This window comes from Staurois parvus, unplaced genomic scaffold (assembly GCF_062004578.1).
Source record: "Staurois parvus isolate SC_StPar_1 unplaced genomic scaffold, SC_StPar_1.0 ptg000034l, whole genome shotgun sequence".
In the NCBI taxonomy this organism is placed as follows: Eukaryota; Metazoa; Chordata; class Amphibia; order Anura; family Ranidae; genus Staurois; species Staurois parvus.
In genome coordinates this window covers 1,191,941-1,216,168 of record NW_028317830.1, presented here as the reverse complement: position 1 = coordinate 1,216,168, position 24,228 = coordinate 1,191,941, and the positions used below count along the sequence as shown (strand labels likewise).

The window sequence follows — 24,228 nt, the reverse complement described above, 5'->3', positions numbered from 1 at the left end:
CCCGACAGACAGGAGGAGCCAGGAGAGCCGATGGGGGACCCGAGAAGAGGAGGATCTGGGCTGCTCTGTGAAAAACCATTACACAGAGCAGGTAAGTATAGACATGTTTGTTATTTTACAAAAAAACCCTTTACAATCACTTTAAGGTTGCTGTGCCTCTGGTTGCTAGGACGTTGGCGACTGCTGTCTTCCCGGTGACCAGCAGCCCTGAGCAGAAAGCTGTCACATTTATCATCGGTTCTAAATGTCCAACTTCCCTCTTCAATCGGAGGTTGGGCTCTATGGTCTGACGCAGGGGCGGACTGACCATTTGGAAACTCGGGTACTGCCCGAGGGCCCGGCGTCAGTAGGGGGCCCCATGAGATGCCCCTGGTACCTTTTTCATAGGCTTTTTTGAGTTTGGGCAAGGACACAGAGGCCCCATGATCCCCTATTGCCCGGGGGCCCCATAAATTGTCAGTCAGCCCCTGGTCTGACGTGCACCCTATTTAGTTTACCTGTTTGCCAAAAAGCCAAATTCAACATTGGCCAAATCTCATTCCTACTGAGCACCTCGCTAGGGACTATCATGATAATAACCGATCACCTGCTTTTCACTGATTATCTCACGTACACCAAATTCTACCTCCGAATTTCTTGTGACGGTGACAACTCAGGAGCACAATTTGGAGACAGTTGTCACCCTGTAAGAGGAAGTGTCTGCACAAGGACCTTTATGGAAGCATCATCAGGAATTCAATGCATTTAGCCTAAATAACAAAGCATTTGTTCATTCCTCTCATCCTTATATATAATAACAATTAAAAAAAAATATGAAACTTACCCGTGATGGTGGAAGAACCGGATTCTGTAGAGAATAAAAACAAATGTCAGTGGTGTATAAATTGTATTGTTTGCAATCTTTAAAAGCATGAGTATTTATCAGTACTCCATCGATCAGTCCAACTCATCACGTTTTCAATGACGGGAGTAAGGCTGGCTCTATGATTCAGTCAAGAAATTACTTGTCTGCTCATTACTAGACCAGCCCACCACCATTGACAATGACTACCAAGTATCTGCACTTTTGGGGGCCCCTCATAAAAGAAAAAAAGTGGATCCCGGGAATATCTGATTGCCTCTCGAGGGATCGGGAAGGAATTTTTTCCCTGCAGGAGGAGATTGGATCGTGCATTGCTGGGTTTTTTTTGCCTTCCTCTGGGTATAGGCTTCAAATTGTTTTTTTCCCTTTTATGGTTGAACTAGATGGACTTTTTCAGCCAGACTAACTATGTAACCAGGGGTGGACTGACCATTTGGGCACTTGGGCACTGCCCGAGAGCCCGGGGTCAGTAGGGGGCTCCATGAGAGGCTTTTTTGGGTGTTGTTTGAGTGTGGGCGAGGACACAGGGGACCCATGATCTCTTACCGCCTGGGGGCCCCATGACTTGTCAGTCCGCCCCTGTATGTAACTATATAACTATGTAATAATGTCTGCTCATTACTAGACAAACCTACCACCATTGTCAATGGCTATAAAGTATCTGCACTTTTAGATGCCCCCCCCGCCCATAAAAGAAAAAAAAGGGAATTCTTATGTATTTAGAACAGCCCCCCACGCCTGGACTGGGCTGGATGTTTGACCCCAAGTTCCATTCCATGGCAACCAGGCACAAAGTAGTCAAATAAGAAAACAGGCCATGCGTGTCTTTTTGCAGTTTGTTTGCTGGTTTACCTTGGATGGGGTGAGCCTTGGGATACCCCAAAACCAAGAAATACCATAGAGGACACTGCTACCTAATCTGCTTCTTTAGGGTGTAACCGCCCTCTTGAATTTGGAATTACAATGCAGGAGACCCTTAACAGAGGCATAACCTGAGTCACAAAAACTGCAATGAGCTCTCCCAAAGGTGTCAAGGACAGTCTCTAGGATCCTTGCGGCTCGTACTCACTGCCCCCTGGGTACTCTATCCTTTCTGTACTACCAGCCAGCCTCTGTACTGGATGCCTCCGACCTGGATCTTCCGTAACACCTCAGAATGCTTTTGATGAGGGTCCCTGAGCTGTGGATGGAGCTGGGACCTCAAACAGGATTTCTGTTGTCCTGCAGCCAACAGCCCAGGGGCCTGGATTTTGTTCCCCCAGGAACAAGAGAGTGCTGCTCTAGGTCCCAGACTATTTATACTCCCCCCAGCCCCCTGCTGGTCATTCACCTAACCAGTGATTGGATTAGGTCATATGAATGCTCAGGGAAGGGTCTACCTCTCCCACCCACTATATTCCATAACTGCAATTTTATTTATTTAATTCAGGTACTTATATAAAGCTGTGAATGCAGCACTTTACATATATATTGTACATTCACATCAGTCCCCGCCCCCGAGGAGCCTACAATCTAAAGTCCCTAACTCACATTCATACATACACATACAAGGGGAAATTTAGACAGGAGCCAATTAACCTACCAGCATGTCTTTGGAGTGTGGGAGGAAACCCACGCAGGCACAGGGAGAACATGCAAACTCCAGGCAGGTGGTGCTATGGGTGGGATTTGAACCTATGACCTTAGTACTGCCAGGCAGAACTGCTAACCAATTTGCCACTGTACTGCCCATGCAGGGGGAAGTAGTTGCACCTGAGCCAGCAAAGCCCACAACAGCCAAAAGCAACTGAGCGCTGTTCCCCTACTACAGGGAAGCCAAAAACGAAATTGACTTCAACTATATCAAGCTAACGAGGAGGTTGTTACATATAGAATGTTTCAGGAACACTAAGAGAGAGGACTGATACTGTTTATCTGGCACAAGGGACATCATCCCATTTTACCCAGATAGCTCCTTGGACCTCAATGTATCTCTCATACCTTGCAGAGTATCCGAGTTTTGTTATAAATGATGACGTGTGACTGTGGTTCAGAGCTCATGGCTGTTCATTCCTGCCTCTTACGTCTTATTGGCTCATATGTATGAAAGGCAATCTTCATCAACCAATTGGCAGGGGCAGAGAAAAGTTGGCTACGTGTTCAGATCCAGGATCTTGTAGACATTGGCTTATTAGAGCAACCTGGGGTTGGGGGTTTCATGAGGTTTCACGAGGTCTCTGCAAGGTACGTGAGTCTTTATATCGGTACAGATCACACTATCCCCAAGAATATTCCATATAAAGGAACTTCTCTAGAGGGACAAAAAAAGGACAAAAGTGTACGGATTCTTAGATGGTTTCCTCATCGCCATACATAATATGAGCCAAGAGCAACCAATCAGTGATATGAGCATCACAATACATAGTACAGGTATGAAATCATCCACAGGACTTCCACCATTGTGATCTGAGAGAAGAATAAAACACTTACTGGGCGTGGTGAGAATCTGACCTGCAAAACAGAACAAATTGTATCAAATTATTTCATTTAAACACAAACGTTGACATGCTTCATTGTTACTTGTATGTCCATTCTGGATGTCTAAAATGTGGGGCTGGGTACTTGGGATCGAAACAAACGTGACATTCACTGTAGGCCCTCATGGCCCCCCAACTTTAACCCTTCCCTAACAATTTTCATTCTCTTGTCCTTTCTCTGGCCAGAACACTTAAAGTGACAATTTGTTTATAAATGGTTTGAATAGGAATAGGTCAGGGATAAAGTTCCAGTGATTCGGGTTAAACTATAGGAAAAGGTAAAGTAGCACTAAAACCGATGTTTTATATGGGATGGTTATCGTAGGACTTACACACTCTTGCTATTCATGTGAAAAATGACTCCTCTCTTCTTGATCTGTGCCCGAGCCATGCTGGCCAACTTCAGGTATGCCAGTGCCCCTTTGCCCTCTGCGACCTACCGTGTCCAAAGTCGACCAAAGACGGTTCAAATCTCAGCCAGTTCAGCAGGGACCAGCTGAGATTCAAGCCATGTATGGACAGGCTGAATGTGCCCAAGTTGATTGATCGATTAACTTGGGTACAACCAGACTGTCGGGTTTTACCTGTGATTATTGATAGAGGCTTTTATGGCAGCTGTTAGTAAGCACTGTGTCCTCCTGGTGGGAGGACTTGCCTAGCCCTCCTGCCGAGAGAACACAATGGGTCCGCGGGAGAGATTGGGCATCACACTGGATTGTGTTGATGGGGGAATCAAACCATTTTCTTTCCTACAACTCATGGTTGCAGGAAAGAAAATAACTCCATCTCTGGCCGGATTAACGCTTAAGGCAGGGGCGTATTTACCACAAGGCAAACAAGGCCCCAGCCTAGGGCGGCATTTTTCAGGGGGCAGCACCTCCCCCCAGAAGAGGGGATGAAAGAAGGGACACATGTGCCATAGGAACCAGTTAGGATCGGAGAGAGGCTGCGTCCTGCTTGATGGTGTATGTAGAGCCTTACTCTTGTTCCTGGGGATGTCCGGAGCTATGAAGATGAGTATCTTTTTCTCTATCACCGCGGGGGGAGGTGGAGGGTTCTCCTAGGTGGCGGCAGGGGTGTTGTTGGTCAATGTCAGGCTTTCTCTGTGGGAGGAGTAAGGGGGGTTGGTGTTGATCGATGTCTATGGGGGCAGACAATTTTTGTGTTGCCTAGGGCAGCACAAAACCTAAATACACTACTGACTTAAGGCGACATTTTATTTTTAAATAGATTCAATATGATCAGGTCAGGGACAAAGTTTCAGTGATAAGGGTTAAACTATACTTCCTGTCCCTTCCTGCTCACTGATTGGTCTATGCCCTCATCTATTTTACATTGTAGAGAAGCGGTGATGTCCAGGAGATATACGACAACCTCCAAGACCTCTTATCCTGGTATAAAACCTGTTCTAGAAGGAGTTGTGGTTCTATGGGATCATTTGGAGCATATTCCAGCGAAAAAAATAAAAATCATCAAGTATACCATTAATGCAAGTATCCAATCACAAGTTTACCTCCTGATCGACTGATTGGTCCAATCGACAGAGTACCATCAAAACTTGTAGCAGTTCTAGTTCCATCACTTCGACTCTTCGACTTGGGGCAGTCCTAAAACAAACACGGTCATTAAACATTGCGGGACGGGCGACACGGGGTCATCAGTATACGATGTTCCATATGAAGTCATTACAGCATTCACAGAGCTGACCGGACGGAGCACAGGTCCTCGTCTTATCACTTTCATATGTGTAGAAGGTTACTGGGAAATGTCGTGCACTCTATAGCCATATACATCTGTGGGTACATTAGTGGATTCATGCAAATCATGGATGGTTTACATGGCACCACCCACTTACCCATAAGCAGAGACTGAGCTCCTTTTGTGGGGATGTATAAATACCTTCTAAGAAGGCAATGCTATATCTGTATGTCATTAATTCTATATCATACAAAGACTTTGGAGACAATTGAGCTCTTCCAGACTTGTGGTAACAGTTTGGTGAAGACCCTTTTCTGTTCCCCATGACTGCCCCCTGTGCAAAGCCAGCTCCATAAAGACATGGGTGACCAGTTTGGTGTGGAGAAACTTACATGTCCTATACAGAGCCCTGATTTCAACTTTACTGAACACCTTTTTGATGAATTGGAATAAGAATGGTGAGCCAGGTCTTCTAATTCAACATCAGTACCTGACCTCGCAAATGGGCACCAACTTCCACCGACACCCTCCAAAATCCTTTGTAAAGCTTTCCCAGAAGAGCGTATGCATCTCCAAAAAGACATGGATGACCAGTTTGGTGTGGAGGAACGTGTGTGCTCTGTACAGAACCCTGACCTCAACTCTGCTGAACACCTTTGGGATGAATTGGAATAATAATGGTGAGCCGGGTCTTCTCATCCATCTCATCAGTACCTGACCTCACGAATGGACACCAATTTCTACCGACACCCTTTAAAATCTTGTGGAAATCCTTCCTAGAAGAGTGTATCCAGCTCCATAAAGACATGGTTTGACCAGTTTGGTGTGGAGGTACTCGAGTGTCCTGTAAAGAGCCCTGACCTTGACCTCAAATCCACTGAACACCTTTGGGATGAATTGGAATACGAATGGTGAGCCAGGTCTTCTCATCAATCTCATCAGTACCTGACCTCACGAATGGGCACCAATTTCCACAGACACCCTCCAAAATCTTATGTAAAGCCTTCCCAGAAGAGTATATCTGGCTCCATAAAGACATGGTTTGACCAGTTTGGTGTGGAGGCATTTGCATGCTCTGTACTGAGCCTTGACCTCAACTCTGCTGAACACTTTTGAGATTAATTGGAATAATAATGGTGAGCCAGGTCTCCTCATCCATCTCATCAGTACCTGACCTCACGAATGGGCACCAATTTCCACCCACACCCTTTAAATTTTGTGGAAATCCTTCCTAGAAGAGTGTATCCAGCTCCATAAAGACATAGTTTGACCAGTTTGGTGTGGAAGAACTTGAGTGTCCTTTACAGAACCCTGACCCTGACCTCACATCTACTGAACACCTTTGGGATGAATTGGAATAATAATGGTGAGCCAGGTCTCCTCATCCAACATCAGCACCTGACCTCTCCCATCCTATGGAATTGCCTACCCCAAACTGTCCAACTATCTCCTACTCTGTCCACTTTTAGGAGATCTCTGAAAATGTTCTCTTCAGAGCAGCCTATCCTTCCTCTACTTAACAACTGTACATGTATTTTCCCCATCAGCCCATCCCCCACAGTTATTACCTTTTTTCATCACTTGAACCTTTAGTTTGTAAGCTTTAAAGAGCCGGGCCCTCTGATCCCTCCTGTATGAAATTGTATTGTAAATGTACTGTTTGCCCTCATGTTGTAAAGTGCTGAGCAAACTGTTGGCATTATATAAATCCTGAATAATAATAATAATAGAAACCAATCAGCTTCCAGGTTTTATTGCTAAAGCTTAATGGAACAAGCTGATGTTAGAAGCCGATTGGCTCCCATGCACAGCTGCACCAGATTCTGAGTTCTCCAGTTTTAGTAAACCAACTCCTCTGTGTGTATTAGAATATAGCCATCTTCTGAAAGTGGAATTTCAAAAAGAATAGATCAGAAAAAAACAGAATAGAATAGAAAAGAACAGAATAGAACAGAGAATAAAAGAATAAAAAAGAATAGAGTGGAAAATAAATAATTAATATATTATTATACAGTATTTATAAAGCGCCAACAGTTTGCTCAGCGCTGTACATTACAAAGGGGGACATTTCTATTTTAGTCTATTTTAAATAATAAAATAGACTAAAATAGAATAGAAAATAAAGGAATATAATAGAACCAAAAATAATAAGATTAGAATAGAATACAATAGAAAGAATATAGCCATCTTCCAAAACTTTTTATTTTGGGAAGAATAGAATAGAAAGGAAACAATTCAAATAAAATCGAATAGAAAAAATAGAATATAATAGAAAATAATAGAATAGAAAAAAAATAGAATAGTATAGTATAAAAAGAATATAACCAACTTCCAAAACTCAATTTTGAATAGAAGAGAACCAACTATTCTTCACAACAAATTTGGATCAATTTGATATTTTCGATTTGAATTTGATTCTAATACTTCAAATACATTGGAAAAAAATTGAATCTGGTCAAAAAAAAAGGATAAACAAAATTAAACAAAACAAATTTGGTTATGAACGCAACAAAACTAAATTTTACGAATCGATCGGAAATGGAACGAAGGAAATGTTTTTGTTGTGCTCACGTCCACTACATAGACAACAAAAGCCACCAATGTGGGGAGGAGGCCATCATTCTGAGTGTGTGCCTCATTGCTGCAGGCATCCTAGTGATGGGACTCGGCCAGCCTCTTTATCTGCTCTAACTGCCATTTTATCGCTGGGAGCCGACTTACGGGTTTGCAGTCTCCAGTGGAGGAGTCGCAGAGGCTCACAGCGCAGTGCAGGAACACTTCCTCGTAGTTTCCAACAAACTTGAACATCTGCACCGAGAACTGGCCTTCTCTGGACTCTCCATTCTTTATAACAGTGACAGTTCCGTCTTGCAGGTTAGCACAGCTACAGAAAATAGAAAGGAGATAAAAGGACAGTTTAGAGATGATCATCGTATACACATTGCAAGAAAAAAAACTTTATTCAGAAAACTAACAATGTACATGATGGCTTTCCCTCCAGAGGCTTCCCCCCCTCCTAACCAGGCTGTTTTTTGTGTTACGGCACTGCTTTACTTTAACTGACAATTGCGCAGTCATGCAACACTGCACCCAAACGAAATTTACACCCTTTTTCCCCCCCATGAATTGAGCTTTCTTTTGGTGGTATTTGATCACCTCTGCGTTTTTTATTTTTAGCGCTATAAAAAAAAGGCCAACAATTTTGAGAAAAAAAATATTTTTTACTTTCTGCTTTTAAACATGTTCAGTAAAAAAATAAAAAAAATCAAATTTCGTCATACATTTCTGGCGCTATCTGGGAAGGGCGTGAAAACAACGGGATCGTAAATCATGTATATACAGGGGTGGACTGACCATTTGGAAACTCGGGCACTGCCCAAGGGCCCGGGGTCAGTAGGGGGCCCCATGAGATGCCCCTGGTACCTTTTTCATAGGCTTTTTTGAGTTTGGGCAAGGACACAGGGGCCCCATGATCCCCTATTGCCCGGGGGCCCCATGAGTTGTCAGTCCGCCCCTGTGTATATATATATATGCGATTTTGCACACCCGTGCCGCCCTGTAGCAGTATTTCTATAGGGCGGTCAGGAAGCGGTTACAGAAGCGGTTTGCGTTAAGGCGCTGCGTTACTTTAACTGACAATTGCGCAATCATGCAACGCTGCACACAAAGAAACTTTACATCTTTTTTGTCCCACTAATTGAGCTTTCTTTTGGTGGTATTTGATTGCCTGTGCGTTTTTTATTGTTTGCGCTATGAAAAAAAAAAAGGCCAACAATTTTGAGAAAAAAACAATATTTTGGACGTTTTGCTATTAAACGTGTCCTGTAAAGAAAAGTAAAAATTAAATTTGTCAAAAGTTTAGGCCAAAATGTCTCCTGCTCCGTGTCTTTGCTAAAAAAATATCCCAATGTGTGTAAATTAATTGGTTTGCGTGAAAGTTATAGAGTTTACAACTGACGGGAAAGATACGGGGATTTTTCTTTTTTTTTTTTTTCATTTTTACTAGTAATGGCGGTGATCAGCAACTTATAGCGGGACTGCGGTGGGCGTTCTAATACTGGGGGGGAACTGACTTGGTGTCACTGACACCCCAGTGACACCAATACAGTGATCAATGCTAATAAAAACCCCCGACACTGTACTAGTGGCACTGGGCAGGAAGGGGTTAACATGGGGGGGAGATCAAAGCGTTAACTGTATGTAGGGAGCAGGGGCGGGCTGACCATTTGGAAACTCGGGCACTGCCCGAGGGCCCAGAGTCAGAAGGGGGCCCCATGAGATGCCCCTGGTACCTTTTTCATAGGCTTTTTTGAGTTTGGGCAAGGACACAGGGGCCCCATGATCCCCTATTGCCCGGGGGCCCCATGAGTTGTCAGTCCACGCCTGGTAGGGAGTGTTTTACTAGGGGGCGGGATCTGTGTGCTTCACTGTAATCACACTGCTCTGGATAGCTGTGCTGTGCTGTGTGCCCGAGCTGACAGGGAGGAGTAAACAAAACAGTCCTCCTCCCCGTCGGAGATCCTCGGTAATCACCGGGTGCTGGCAAGTAATCACCAGCCGGGACCCAGTGATTGACAGCCATGGCTGCGAATGGTGGCGCGGGTAGGGTGTGCGCTCACCTCGCACGCCCCCTACCCAGGAATGCAAAATCACGTGTGTGTATATATATATATATATGTGTGATGTTGTGCACCCGTGCCGCCCTGTAGCAGTATATCTGCTATAGGGAGGTCGGGAAGCAGTTAAAGGGAAAGGCCTAACAGATCTGGGACTTTGGTTCTGGCTGGACACAGGTGGAATGAACCATCCAGCAGATTCTATTGTCTCTGGAAACTGGTAGAAAGATCTCTGCACCCACGATTCCAATATTTTCCTCCTTTTTCATCTGTTATGGGGGTCCCAGTCTGCTGCCCATGTTTTATGGGAGTGAGCCAAGTTTGGTTTACCGAGCCCCCGTCCATCACTCCTGGTCATCGGGAAGGAAATACCAGGCCTCAGTAGGTGGATCTCATTACATCTAAATGTACCTGTCCTGGATGAGGTCGTATTTCACGGAGTCTTTTATATCATTCCTTGGGGTGGCGTAGCAGTTCTTCATCACCAGAACAAAATTCGATGTGCCTCCATTAACGAAGACTCCGACATACAAGTAATCGTCTGTAGACAGGGTGACGGAGGTGCCTGTGTATGGAGTTGTGTAGCCGCTATCTTGGTATAGAGCCATGATGACCTCGAACTGTCCGGTCCCCCAAACGGTGATAGTTATAGAGCTGCATTTCAAAGAGAAAAATAAACATGAAATAAATGAAACGTACAATCCTAATAACCTCAATGGCAGCTAAAAGGTGAAGAGGTACCAAATGGTGAAGATAGATGGAGGGAAATTAGAAAGGCGTAGTCCTAGTTACAGACAAGAAAGCAGTACATGGGCTCAACTGACAGTCCCACTCTCTGCTCAGTGAGTCCCTTCATTGGGTGCAAGTCTACCTAGAAGAAGGCAAAGGGCGCTCCAATGATTGGCATCTTCTAGGAATTAGGTGTCTAGTATCTCTCTGTACTTCCTACACTCCTCAGCTCCATCCAGTGTCTATAATCCGCTATTTTACTACTGCTCAGCATAAAACACAAGAGGAAATAGTCGAAAGAAATCTAGACCAGGGGTACTGAACGAAGATTCAAGGAGGTCCGGTCACTAAAACTTTCTTCTGGCCAAGGTCCAAATAGGGTGTGCCCATCAGTGTGCCCCCTTACAGTAGGTGTCATCATTAGAGTGCAACTTTACATCAAGTATCCCCATCGCATGAGGTGCGCCATCAGAGTGCCCCTTTATATCAGGTGTCCCCATCACATCAGGTGTGCCATCAGAGTGCCCCTTTATATCAGGTGTCCCCATCACATCAGGTGTGCCCATCAGAGTGCCCCTTTATATCAGGTGTCCCCATCACATCAGGTGTGCCCATCAGCATGCCCCTTTTACATCAGGTGTCCCCATCACATCAGGTGTGCCCATCAGAGTGCCCCTTTAGATCAGGTGTCCCCATCACATCAGGTGTGCCCATCAGAGTGCCCCTTTACATCAGATGTCCCCATCACATCAGGTGTGCCCATCAGAGTGCCCCTTTAGATCAGGTGTCCCCATCACATCAGGTGTGCCCATCAGAGTGCCCCTTTACATCAGATGTCCCCATCACATCAGGTGTGCCCATCAGAGTGCCCCTTTACATCAGGTGTCCCCATCACATCAGGTGTGCCCATCAGAGTGCCCCTTTACATCAGATGTCCCCATCACATCAGGTGTGCCCATCAGAGTGCCCCTTTATATCAGGTGTCCCCATCACATCAGGTGCGCCCATCAGAGTGCCCCTTTATATCAGGTGTCCCCATCCCATCAGGTGTGCCCATCAGAGTGCCCCTTTATATCAGGTGTCCCCATCACATCAGGTGTGCCCATCAGAGTGCCCCTTTATATCAGGTGTCCCCATCACATCAGGTGTGCCATCAGAGTGCCCCTTTACATCAGGTGTTCCCATCACATCAGGTGTGCTCATCAGAGTGCCCCTTTACATCAGGTGTCCCCATCACATCAGGTGTGCCCATCAGAGTGCCCCTTTACATCAGATGTCCCCATTACATCAGGTGTGCCCATCAGAGTGCCCCGTTACATCAGGTGTACCCATCAGAGTGCCCCTTTATATCAGGTGTCCCCATCACATCAGGTGTGCCCATCAGAGTGCCCCTTTACATCAGGTATCCCCATCACATCAGGTGTGCCATCAGAGTGCCCCTTTACATCAGGTGTCCCCATCACATCAGGTGTGCCCATCAGAGTGCCCCTTTACATCAGGTGTCCCCATCACATCAGGTGTGCCCATCAGAGTGCCCCTTTATATCAGGTGTCCCCATCACATCAGGTGTGCCCATCAGAGTGCCCCTTTACATCAGATGTCCCCATCACATCAGGTGTGCCCATCAGAGTGCCCCTTTATATCAGGTGTCCCCATCACATCAGGTGTGCCCATCAGAGTGCCCCTTTATATCAGGTGTCCCCATCACATCAGGTGTGCCCATCAGCATGCCCCTTTTACATCAGGTATCCCCATCACATCAGGTGTGCCATCAGAGTGCCCCTTTACATCAGGTGTCCCCATCACATCAGGTGTGCCCATCAGAGTGCCCCTTTACATCAGGTGTCCCCATCACATCAGGTGTGCCCATCAGAGTGCCCCTTTACATCAGATGTCCCCATCACATCAGGTGTGCCCATCAGAGTGCCCCTTTATATCAGGTGTCCCCATCACATCAGGTGTGCCCATCAGAGTGCCCCTTTACATCAGGTGTCTTCATCCCATCAGGTGTGCCATCAGAGTGCCCCTTTACATCAGGTGTCCCCATCACATCAGGTGTGCCCATCAGAGTGCCCCTTTATATCAGGTGTCCCCATCACATCAGGTGTGCCCATCAGAGTGCCCCTTTACATCAGGTATCCCCATCACATCAGGTGTGCCATCAGAGTGCCCCTTTACATCAGGTGTCCCCATCACATCAGGTGTGCCCATCAGAGTGCCCCTTTACATCAGGTGTCCCCATCACATCAGGTGTGCCCATCAGAGTGCCCCTTTACATCAGATGTCCCCATCACATCAGGTGTGCCATCAGAGTGCCCCTTTACATCAGATGTCCCCATCACATCAGGTGTGCCCATCAGAGTGCCCCTTTATATCAGGTGTCCCCATCACATCAGGTGTGCCCATCAGAGTGCCCCTTTACATCAGGTGTCTTCATCCCATCAGGTGTGCCATCAGAGTGCCCCTTTACATCAGGTGTCCCCATCACATCAGGTGTGCCCATCAGAGTGCCCCTTTATATCAGGTGTCCCCATCACATCAGGTGTGCCCATCAGAGTGCCCCTTTACATCAGGTATCCCCATCACATCAGGTGTGCCATCAGAGTGCCCCTTTACATCAGGTGTCCCCATCACATCAGGTGTGCCCATCAGAGTGCCCCTTTACATCAGGTGTGCCCATCAGAGTGCCCCTTTACATCAGAATTTTATTCCAGCAGGAGGAGCCACATCACGCCATGACGTCACGCCGCCAGAGCAACGTGGAGCTCCGGCGGCCATCTTAGAACTTGGATGGTTAGTCCTGCACACTTGCTGTTATGCTTTGTACCCTGATGCACCGTTTTAATTTCTGCTGGAATAAAATTCTTCTCTAATATTACTACACTCTGGGTATGTCCCTGATTTACCTCCCTGGGGGAGTTTTAATTTTCAGACACCCAGCCATCTTCAGTCCAGAGAGGGGATCTCTCATCCAGGGAGCAGCACTCATTTAACCCCTTGGGGGGGAACTCTGGTTGATGTGGATCACCATTTAAGAACCTTGGGATCCCTTTGATGACCATCCATCCCTTAGAGGGAAGACATCCCTATTCCTGGCTTGATGTTCTTTGGAGTTACTGATACAGATGCATTATATATGCGCGTCTGGTGAGTGCGCATTCTCTATCATTATTGCACAGACACCGGTTTCCAGGAAACAAGCACCTTAAAGAGCACTATAATCACTTCTTTGAACTGTTTGTGAACTGGAATTGTGGAAACACACTTGTTTTATTAGGTTTATTCATTACTTTTAGCGCTGCACCTATCTTATATTGTTTTTATTAAGGGTTTTTGGTTACCTTTGTGCATAGCGGCTTTTATTGATTTTTTAGAGCACTCACATCTCTTTTATATCTAGACATTTTCCATTCACCTTAGACTCACGATTTTGGTGTTTTTGATATTTTTTTACCTGAGGATGGGATGCAGAGCGATGTTCAGACTGGCTATCATATCCAACTTATAGGCACACAGCAGGGTGATGTTCAGGGTGTTCTTCCGTATGATTATTGCCCCGGGTTGCTCCACAGTAATGTTGATGAAAGTCTTATACGTCACATGACTATTGTTTTTTTCCTTTATAGAAACAAACAAAAGATAATAATAATTAGAATAATAGATAGTGCCGGCATCTATATCCTCCTCTCCCGTCACCATCCACAGCCGCCACACAAATGCCAAACAAACACCGGCAAACTTGAACTATGGGATTTCACTTTTCACACCCGTCTAAAGGGATTTTTTTGTTTTGTTTTTGTGTATACATTTTTTGTGTTTTTTGAACAATGGCGCAATTTCATGTTCAAAAATGTGTTCCATGAGACATGTGAACTGGATCAAATTCTTACATCTCTACCAGCTCGTCATCTGCTTTCCCAGCCTCGTCCACCTCTAGAGCCACCACAGGACGGGTCCCTCACCCACCATTTTAACCGCTTACCATCCAGGGCCGTACCGGTACACCGCTGGATTGGAAGGGTGAGATTTTGGTCAGCTGCAGTGATGACGGAGATATCATTTTTTTAGGACCATTGATTCCCTTGAAGGTAATCCTGGTGGCTAAGAAGACACTGGATTACTTTACAGGTGGAGGAAGAGGGTCCCACCACCTCTGTCCCACCGCAACCGCCTTTACTAGGCTTTCACATGCGACCCGCGCCATCTAGTTTCTGGGACACAATGAGAGGAACTGATGTATCTCCCACTGTGTGACATCAGAAACTGGAAGCAACAAGGATTTTGCCACTTCCGATTTTGGTCTCGACTTAGACAAGTAGCTGATCCTGCAGAATGTACTGCAGAATGGGAGCACAGCATGTGTCCTGTAGTGTTCAGTGGAATGGGAGCACAGCATGTGTCCTGTAGTGTTCTGCAGAATGGGAGCACAGCATGTGTCCTGTAGTGTTCAGTGGAATGGATGCACAGCATGTGTCCTGTAGTGTTCAGTGGAATGGGAGCACAGCATGTGTCCTATAGTGTTCAGTGGAATGGGAGCACAGCATGTGTCCTGTAGTGTTCTGCAGAATGGGAGCACAGCATGTGTCCTGTAGTGTTCAGTGGAATGGATGCACAGCATGTGTCCTGTAGTGTTCTGTAGGATGGGAGCACAGCATGTGTCCTGTAGTGTTCTGCAGAATGGGAGCACAGCATGTGTCCTGTAGTGTTCTGTAGGATGGGAGCACAGCATGTGTCCTGTAGTGTTCTGTAGGATGGGAGCACAGCATGTGTCCTGTACTGTTCTGCAGAATGGGAGCACAGCATGTGTCCTGTACTGTTCTGCAGAATGGGAGCACAGCATGTGCCCTGCAGTGTTCTGCAGAATGGGAGCACAGCATGTGTCCTGTAGTGTTCTGCAGAATGGGAGCACAGCATGTGTCCTGTAGTGTTCTGTAGAATGGGAGCACAGCATGTGTCCTGTAGTGTTCTGTAGAATAGGAGCACAGCATGTGTCCTGTAGTGTTCTGTAGGATGGGAGCACAGCATGTGTCCTATAGTGTTCAGTGGAATGGGAGCACAGCATGTGTCCTGTAGTGTTCTGTAGAATGGGAGCACAGCATGTGTCCTGTAGTGTTCTGTAGAATGGGAGCACAGCATGTGTCCTGTAGTGTTCTGTAGGATGGGAGCACAGCATGTGTCCTGTAGTGTTCTGCAGGATGGGAGCACAGCATGTGTCCTGTACTGTTCTGCAGAATGGGAGCACAGCATGTGCCCTGCAGTGTTCTGCAGAATGGGAGCACAGCATGTGTCCTGTAGTGTTCTGCAGAATGGGAGCACAGCATGTGTCCTGTAGTGTTCTGCAGAATGGGAGCACAGCATGTGTCCTGTAGTGTTCTGTAGAATAGGAGCACAGCATGTGTCCTGTAGTGTTCTGTAGGATGGGAGCACAGCATGTGTCCTATAGTGTTCAGTGGAATGGGAGCACAGCATGTGTCCTGTAGTGTTCTGTAGGATGGGAGCACAGCATGTGTCCTATAGTGTTCAGTGGAATGGGAGCACAGCATGTGTCCTGTAGTGTTCTGTAGAATGGGAGCACAGCATGTGTCCTGTAGTGTTCAGTGGAATGGGAGCACAGCATGTGTCCTGTAGTGTTCTGCAGAATGGGAGCACAGCATGTGTCCTGTAGTGTTCTGTAGAATGGGAGCACAGCATGTGTCCTGTAGTGTTCTGCAGAATGGGAGCACAGCATGTGTCCTGTAGTGTTCTGTGGAATGTGCATTGCCAGTTGCTGTGCTTTTATGATGAGGGGGCCACCCTGGATGAATAGCTCCATGGCACACGGCACACGGCACACGGCTCACGGCACACGGCTCACGGCACAGGGCACACAAGGCCATGTTTTCACATGAATTGGCTTACTGCAGCCTATAGGTGTGTGTGCAGCCTCGGGGGGCAGGGGGCGCCCTAACACCAAAACAATAATAGGAGCAGCATGGGAGAACACTTACATAGGTCAGGTCCCCACATTTGGTGACTTGTAGGGGGGAGAGGATTGAGAAGGTATTTTCCATGGGATTGTCCTGGAATGTCAGGCAGGTTTTATCCTTCACATGACTGTCATTGAAGTAAATGTTCACATCATTGAACTGACATTTGTGGAAGGTGGCGTTCATCTCAAACAGGCCGCAGGTCAGGTCAGGAACCACCTGTGACAACGCTTTCAATGGAAGAAGAATATGTTTTATTATCTTTCAGGGGCCCCATCAGGTATTCCAAAAATGACAACCAACATGAAGGATTCCCATGACACCATAACTAAATGGAAAAGGGGTTTTGGGGTTATGAAGGAGGAGCTACAAAGATTGAAAATGTGAGGTAATCTGGTCTGCTACAGGATAATGTCCGGCCCCCAGATGGGTCAGGCTCCACCCTTCCATAGAATAACTACCATTCCCTCCAGTTTCCACATTTCCTTAGATTAACTACCAGTCCCACCAGATTGGACTGTTCCTTAGACTGATTGCCAGTTCCACCAGGTTCCAGCTTTCCTAATAATAACTGCCAGACCCATCGAGTTTCACCCTTCCTTAGACTGACTGCCAGTCCCACCATGTTCCACCCTTCCTTAGACTGACTGCCAGTCCCACCATGTTCCACCCTTCCTTAGATTAACTACCAGTCTCATCAGATTGAACTGTTCCTTAGATTGATTGCCAGTCCCACCAGGTTCCACTCTTCCTTAGATTGATTGCCAGTCACATCAGGTCTCCACCTTTTCTTAGATTGACTGACAGCCCAACCAGGTTCCACCCTTCTTTAGACTGATTTCTAGTCCCACTAGGCTCCTACCCTTTCTTTGATTAACTGCCAGCCTCACCAGGTTCCACCCTTCCTTAGACTCATTTCTAGTCCTATCAGGTCCCCACCCTTCCTTAGATTGACTGCTATCCCCATAAGGTTCCATCATTCCTTAGACTGATTTCTGGTCCTATCAGGTCCCCACCCTTCCTTAGATTGACTGCCAGCCTCTCCAGGGTCCACCCTTCCTTAGATTGACTGCTATCCCCATAAGGTTCCATCATTCCTTAGATTGATTTCTGGTCCTATCAGGTCCCCACCCTTCCTTAGATTGACTGCCAGCCTCTCCAGGCCCCCACCTTTCCTTAGATTGACTGCTATCCCCATAAGGTTCCATCATTCCTTAGACTGATTTCTAGTCCTATCAGGTCCCCACCTTTCCTTAGATTGACTGGCAGCCCAATCAGGTTCCACCTTTCTTTAGACTGATTTCTGGTCCCACTAGGCTCCCACCCTTCCTTAGATTGACTGCCAGTCCCACCATGTTCCACCCTTCCTTAGACTGACTGCCAGTTCCACCATGTTCCACCCTTCCTTAGACTGACTGCCAGTCCCACCATGTTCCACCCTTCCTTAGATTAACTACCAGTCTCATCAGATTGAACTGTTCCTTAGATTGATTGCCAATCCCACCAGGTTCCACTCTTCCTTAGATTGATTGCCAGTCACATCAGGTCTCCACCTTTTCTTAGATTGACTGACAGCCCAACCAGCTTCCACCCTTCTTTAGACTGATTTCTAGTCCCACTAGGCTCCTACCCTTTCTTTGATTAACTGCCAGCCTCACCAGGTTCCACCCTTCCTTAGACTCATTTCTAGTCCTATCAGGTCCCCACCCTTCCTTAGATTGACTGCTATCCCCATAAGGTTCCATCATTCCTTAGATTGATTTCTGGTCCTATCAGGTCCCCACCCTTCCTTAGATTGACTGCCAGCCTCTCCAGGCCCCCACCTTTCCTTAGATTGACTGCTATCCCCATAAGGTTCCATCATTCCTTAGACTGATTTCTAGTCCTATCAGGTCCCCACCTTTCCTTAGATTGACTGGCAGCCCAATCAGGTTCCACCTTTCTTTAGACTGATTTCTGGTCCCACTAGGCTCCCACCCTTCCTTTGATTAACTGCCAGCCTCACCAGGTTCCACCCTTCCTTAGACTGATTTCTAGTCCTATCAGGTCCCCACCCTTCCTTATATTGACTGCTATCCCCATTAGGTTGCACCGTTCCTTAGCTTGACTGGCAGTCCCCCCAGGCACCCCTCTTTTATCTAGGAACCCCTGGTATAACCTAAATTAAAGGGCATGGCTCAGACTGTGTTTTGTCCTCATCATCCCATCTAATGGAACCACTAGGAGCTTCCCAACCTATTCTGCCTAACTTTCATCATGTACCTCTCTGTAATACAACCTTTCTGAAGACTGGATTACTGAATTACTGACTTCAATGAGAGTTCTTGGTTTGTACATTTTATAAAAACTTTATACAAAAAACAACTGATGGAACTTTCCAGAAATTCTCTCATCTCTACTCCCCAGTGGTGTCACGAGCAGCGATAAAAACACAACTGACATGTTTGCTAATCTTGAGTAAATCCAAAGCTAAAATAAAACGTTTTGGTTGGGGTCAAACTTCCACTGGTTTGTTATTAGTACATGGAATGTTAGACGACTTCAGCTAGGAAATGTAAAATCTGGGGTGTCTCCTCGAATTCTTGTATACATACCGGTGATATTATGTGGGGCTTTGCAAAAACATCCATATTTTGTGTCCCTCTGCTGCCATTCCTCGTCCACTTTACATGTCTGTGTTGAAGCATCTAAAGAGAGCAGAGGATACCGATGAGCGCCATTCAAATTTCCGGGGCACATTGATAAATCAGGTACTCTAAAGACTTACTGAGAAATATATGTATCGTAGGATGGGTGACCCGTCTGGAAACCCATTCAGTCTGCAAACTGGGAATTATTCATCCATTTGACCTTCGCAAGGTTTTAGCCTCTTTATGACCAGACCATTGTTTTCACTTTAATTGGCAATTATTTATGCAGCACTGAACCCAAACACAATTTATAGCATTTTTTCACGCAAATAGAGATTTCATTTGGTGGTATTTGATCACCGCTGTTTGTATTTTATATATAAAGGAAAAAAGACCAAAACTTTTGAAAAAAACATTAATATTTACTAGTTTCTGTTACAAGACATATCCAACTGAAAAAAAATCATCACACATTTACCTCAAAATGTATTCTGCTCCATGGCTTTGGCAAAAAAAAAATCCCAACACATGTAAATTAATTTGGTTTGTGTGAAAGTGATAGAGTCTACAAATATGGGATATATATATATATTTGAAAACCAGTACTGATGGCCGATCTCAATTTCCCCCCCCAAATGTCAGGACAGGACAAATCCCCCCAGAGGTTGGGACGGCACTAATTGCCCCCAAATGTTATGATGTTACAATTGTCAGGACAGTACAAATGCCCCCCTCTTATCAACATATCAATATATTGGTTTCAAGCACTGATTAATGGACACCTTGATGGGCTATTTTTGATGTATTATTTGTTGCGCTGCACCATTTTGTTTCGTTTACATCGCTAATTTGGTCAAACAACAGGCGACTTTGGGGGCTTGTTTGTTTAAACCCAATCTCTGTGCTACGTTTTGTGCAATTTATAAACCCAAGAAGGAAATCGCTGAATGAAAAGAAGCTTGTAAAAACATGCCCAAAATGTAACAAAGACTTGTAGAGGAGCCCTGCAAAAATGGACTAAAAGATTAAAAAAAATCACTTCATTATCTGTCCCAGTGACCACATGGGAATCGAGGAGAAATCTCCCAGACAAGGACACAACTTTTCAAAGGTTCTACAGAATTCTTCCTAGAGTAGAGTTGTTGCTTTTATCTCTTTTGGAGAGGATTTACTTACTTCCCGACCCTGTAACCACAAAGATGAGGCCAACTTTTTCCAAAGGGTAACAAACTAAAACAAAAGCCCTTAAAAGTGTTAGAAGTGCTGAATCCAAACTTTTTAGTTTAGATTTGCAGGTTTGTTACAATAAATTGGTATGGCAGAGTACAATAACTTTGGTTAGGCATTCATCTAGTGGTGAGGGGCCCCAAAGCCAGCTTGGGTAGACACGGGAGGGTGTCGGGTGAAAACAAGCCCAACACCAAAGGCTTACAAGTCCAAAAGTATTTTTTTTCATCTTAGAAGTCCACAGACAATGAGCCATTGAGTTTAAACCGCTGATGAGTAGAAAGTGTTGTACATGCTTGGGTTAGCAGAGGATATCTGTATTAACCCATCCATGTCCAACATTTTATACAAACCAGCAGTTTGAAGGAGAAATATGGCCAAAACTCTATTGGCCATGCTTGTCCTGTCAGTTATAGGAGGGCACCTTGTTCTCCACTCCGGTGACCCATATTTAGCTGACAGTGGGCTGCATTGCCTTTCCATGTGCTTCTTGCTGGGAAGGCCAATTATAGACTGGGGCAGTGGCCATTTATTTGTACTGTTGATATACCATTGAGGGGAGCACTGGACACCTTGGATGCCATTGTGCTATATGCTGGGTGCCCAGTACAGTGGTGTATTTAGGTTTTGTGCTGCCCTAGGCAACACAAAACGTGGTGCCACCACTCCCCCCCACCCCAAGGAAGGAGCTTGACATTAACCAAGAACACCCCTGCCCTCCACCCAAGCCTTCCACTACCACTCCCCCCCATACACCAGCCACCATCTCCCATAGCGAGAGAGACAAAGATACTCACCTTCACAGCTCCGGACATCCCCAGGAACGAGAGTCGGGCTGTGCATACATTATCATGAAACCCACAGCATCTCTCGGAACCCACCAGGTTCAATGCCACGTGTGTCCTTTCTTCTGTCCCTTCTTCCAAGGGGCAGTGCTGCCCCCCCTGAAAAATGCCGCCCTAAGCAATTGCCTTGTTTGCCTTGTGGTAAATGCACCTCTGGCCCAGTGCACCCCTGTGCATTTGTAGAGGGATGGGCTTCCTCTAGGCTTACCTGCCCTCAGTCTATCCATTATGATACGTGTCCTACTATGGAGGCTCTCCAAATTTATAGAGATAAGAACTTCAGAATACTGGGGTGCCGTAAGAGCTTCTGCAGCTTACACGTGTATTTGCAAATGTGTGCAAACTAATCCCCTGTTTTTAACATGAACTGTTCGACAGGACAATTAGGTTGGTTGCAGGCTAGTTAGAAAGTTGAGCTAGTCATATTTCTTTGTTGTTGTTTGACATGCGTCACCCATCCATGTGCTGCTTGCTGCAAAGGCCATTTATAGATTGTGGCAGTTGCCATTTGTTTGTAAAGCCCACTGTTTGCTGGTGTTACAGAACCAGTCCAGGCTCCGCAGGATCTGCCCAGATGCCTGATGACAGATGTCAGGGATCTCGGCTCCGTGGTCCACGATCGCGGCTCTGTCCCCCGCACATGCGCATTGGCAGCAGATCGCGCCGGGACACAGGCACTAGGTCCCGGCGAGCCGCGGCTGACAGGACGCCACGCATGCGCAGTAGGATCCGCGGGCGCACCTCAGGCGTCCAATGACAGCCGGGGGCGCGTCCTAGCCAGCCAATGACAGTGCAGGGCGCACTATTTAAAGATGCCCTGCACTGTCACAGATTGCCGCAAGGTCTTTCTGTGATTCTGAGTTCCTGCACCCGTCTAGTGACCCTGATTGACCCTGACTACGCTGCCTGCCCCTGTGATTGACCCGGATTGTCCTGACTATTCTGCCTGCTCCTGTGATTGACCCGGATTGTCCTGACTATTCTGCCTGCTCCTGTGTTTGACCCGGATTGCCCTGACCATTCTACGGACTGACTACCCTGCTGATCCTGCATGTGACCCGACTACTCTTTGCCAACCGATTCTGTACCCCGCTTACCCTCACGGGCCCACGATCCGTTGCTACCCTGCTGGGGCCGCCATCCTCTTCACATCTGGCTCTCCTGGTACCTGTCCCCGGAGACCTCCTCAGCCACTGGTGGGTCTGCTCGGAGGTCGTGACCTGGCCCGGGACTGTTTCAAGTCCATCCCCACCATCAGGGGCCCTGGTGAAAGCACAGCCCGGGCTTAGACCCCACGCTCTGAGTAGGTCTGTCAGTTGGCAGCCTGAGGCACCACCTGGCGGATCATAACAACAGCTGGCTCACACTAGCCACCCCCGCTCCCTCCACTGCCCGGTTCTCCAGCGAGCACTGGAGGGGTTGACAGTCACTGGCTCTCTGCTCACTGAAGATCAAGAACTGAGCCATCAGTGATCTTTAATAACTCTGTTTTCAGTGTAGATCTGGTGGAGGACAGTTACGGCTCGGATCCATGCTGTAACCATATAGTGGAGTAAGATTGTTATTTTAGAAACCCGCAATTTTCTTTTAAACCCTTAAAAAGGAGAAGCCCTATAGCACTTAAAACATGTTGGCTTGCCGTCTTTGGACTTTTCTGATGAAGCAAATACTCTTGGACCTTCTAAAACCTTTATCAGTGCTTTTGTCTTCCTACACCAGTCTTTCCCAGCCACGGATCCAGGGAATGCTAGAGTTTCTCCTAACTATAAGGAGTTCCTTGGGCAGTGAGCAGTGGGAATTCCACCTCTACTGACCACTAATGCAAGGGGATCAGTCCTACACCAATGTTAGCACACCAATATTTTATTTCAAGGGATCCTCCAAGGTAAAAAAGGATGATAAAGGTTGCCTTAAACATTCAAAAAATTAAATCTTGATAGGGCTTCTAAACCTTCCTGGATCTATTAAGAAATAATTGTCAGCTTTAGGTGCAATAATTACTTCATTTAGTTAGACAAAATCAAACATTTCTTCAAGAATATTCATCAAGTTTAGTTGATTTTGATTTTCGACTTTTGGATCTTCCCCGACCTGGAGGATTTTAAACTTCATTAGGTATAATGACACTTTTTTTTAAACTAGGAAAAGGAAATGTATCTCTTACCTGTACAATAGGACAGTGTGCAAGCTGAGCCTGGAATTCCAATTAATTTGTACACATGGTATCCCAGGGAACAAGCCTTAACCTGGATTGTTGATGTCCATTGGCAGCAGTTTTTCCCCCAAGTGGCGCAAGCAGTGCGATTCACGATGCCGTCTTTAATGACTGGATGTGTTCCATTCATCCACACTGGAGAATCTGTACTACATCTACCTTCGTCTACACAGTTTTCTGGTATACGAACACCTCCATTGCCGACAAACTGATACCATCCATTCTTGGAAATATCACAGTTCTTGGTTGAGGATAAAATGTTGTCTGTGCCTCTCCAGGGCTCATCCAGCACTGTGTGACTTACACAGGGATCAAGGCAGGAATAGGAGCCAAGGGACTTGGTGCAGTCCATTCCAAAGCCACAATAATCTCTCTGGCACTCATCAATTTCACAATGGAACCCATCCCCATAGTATCCATATGGACAATGACAGGAATATCCATCAACTTCGTCTTTGCATATTGCTAAAGGATGACATTTGTTCAGGCTAGGATTGTCACACCGGATGGGAACACAGGATCCATTTAAATGGATGTAACCACTTGGACAGAGGCAGATATAAGAGCCAACCGTGTTCTGACAAGTGCCGACAGAGCAGTTGTGTGTCCAGGAGTAGGCGCACTCATCAATATCGATGCAGTTGTATCCATTCCCAATGAAGCCGTCCTTACAAACGCATTTCACGTTGCCAGAATAGGTGTCACAAACAGCATTTGAATGACATAACGAGCAATTTGCTGCAGTTGTAGAAATAAAGTGAAGAAAAAAAAAAATCAATAAACAGACTGGAAACAACATAATTCATCCTAAAATCTGCTCCCCTCTCAAACGGCTTTCTTCTGGCTTCACAAATGCCAAAAACAAAGCTGTACATAGCAGATCATTCTGTGTCACCCCCGGCCCTGAGTAAGTCATTCATAGGC

The 24,228-nt window shown here is 46.2% G+C and overlaps 1 protein-coding gene across 1 annotated transcript in view; it reads right to left on the bottom strand.

Moving 5' to 3' along the window:
* LOC149470667 (uromodulin-like) overlaps nt 1-24,228 on the bottom strand; it is a 55,809-nt gene that overhangs the window by 2,965 nt on the left and 28,616 nt on the right. Inside the window, exons 9-17 of the mRNA XM_089661613.1 lie at nt 23,254-24,042; nt 18,982-19,074; nt 16,409-16,617; nt 13,876-14,039; nt 10,104-10,346; nt 7,798-7,960; nt 4,892-4,985; nt 3,332-3,352; nt 824-847 (exon numbers count right to left, since the gene is read on the bottom strand). Coding sequence (XP_089517739.1) covers nt 824-847; nt 3,332-3,352; nt 4,892-4,985; nt 7,798-7,960; nt 10,104-10,346; nt 13,876-14,039; nt 16,409-16,617; nt 18,982-19,074; nt 23,254-24,042 — 1,800 coding nt within the window. The remainder of the gene's footprint in view (nt 1-823; nt 848-3,331; nt 3,353-4,891; nt 4,986-7,797; nt 7,961-10,103; nt 10,347-13,875; nt 14,040-16,408; nt 16,618-18,981; nt 19,075-23,253; nt 24,043-24,228) is intronic.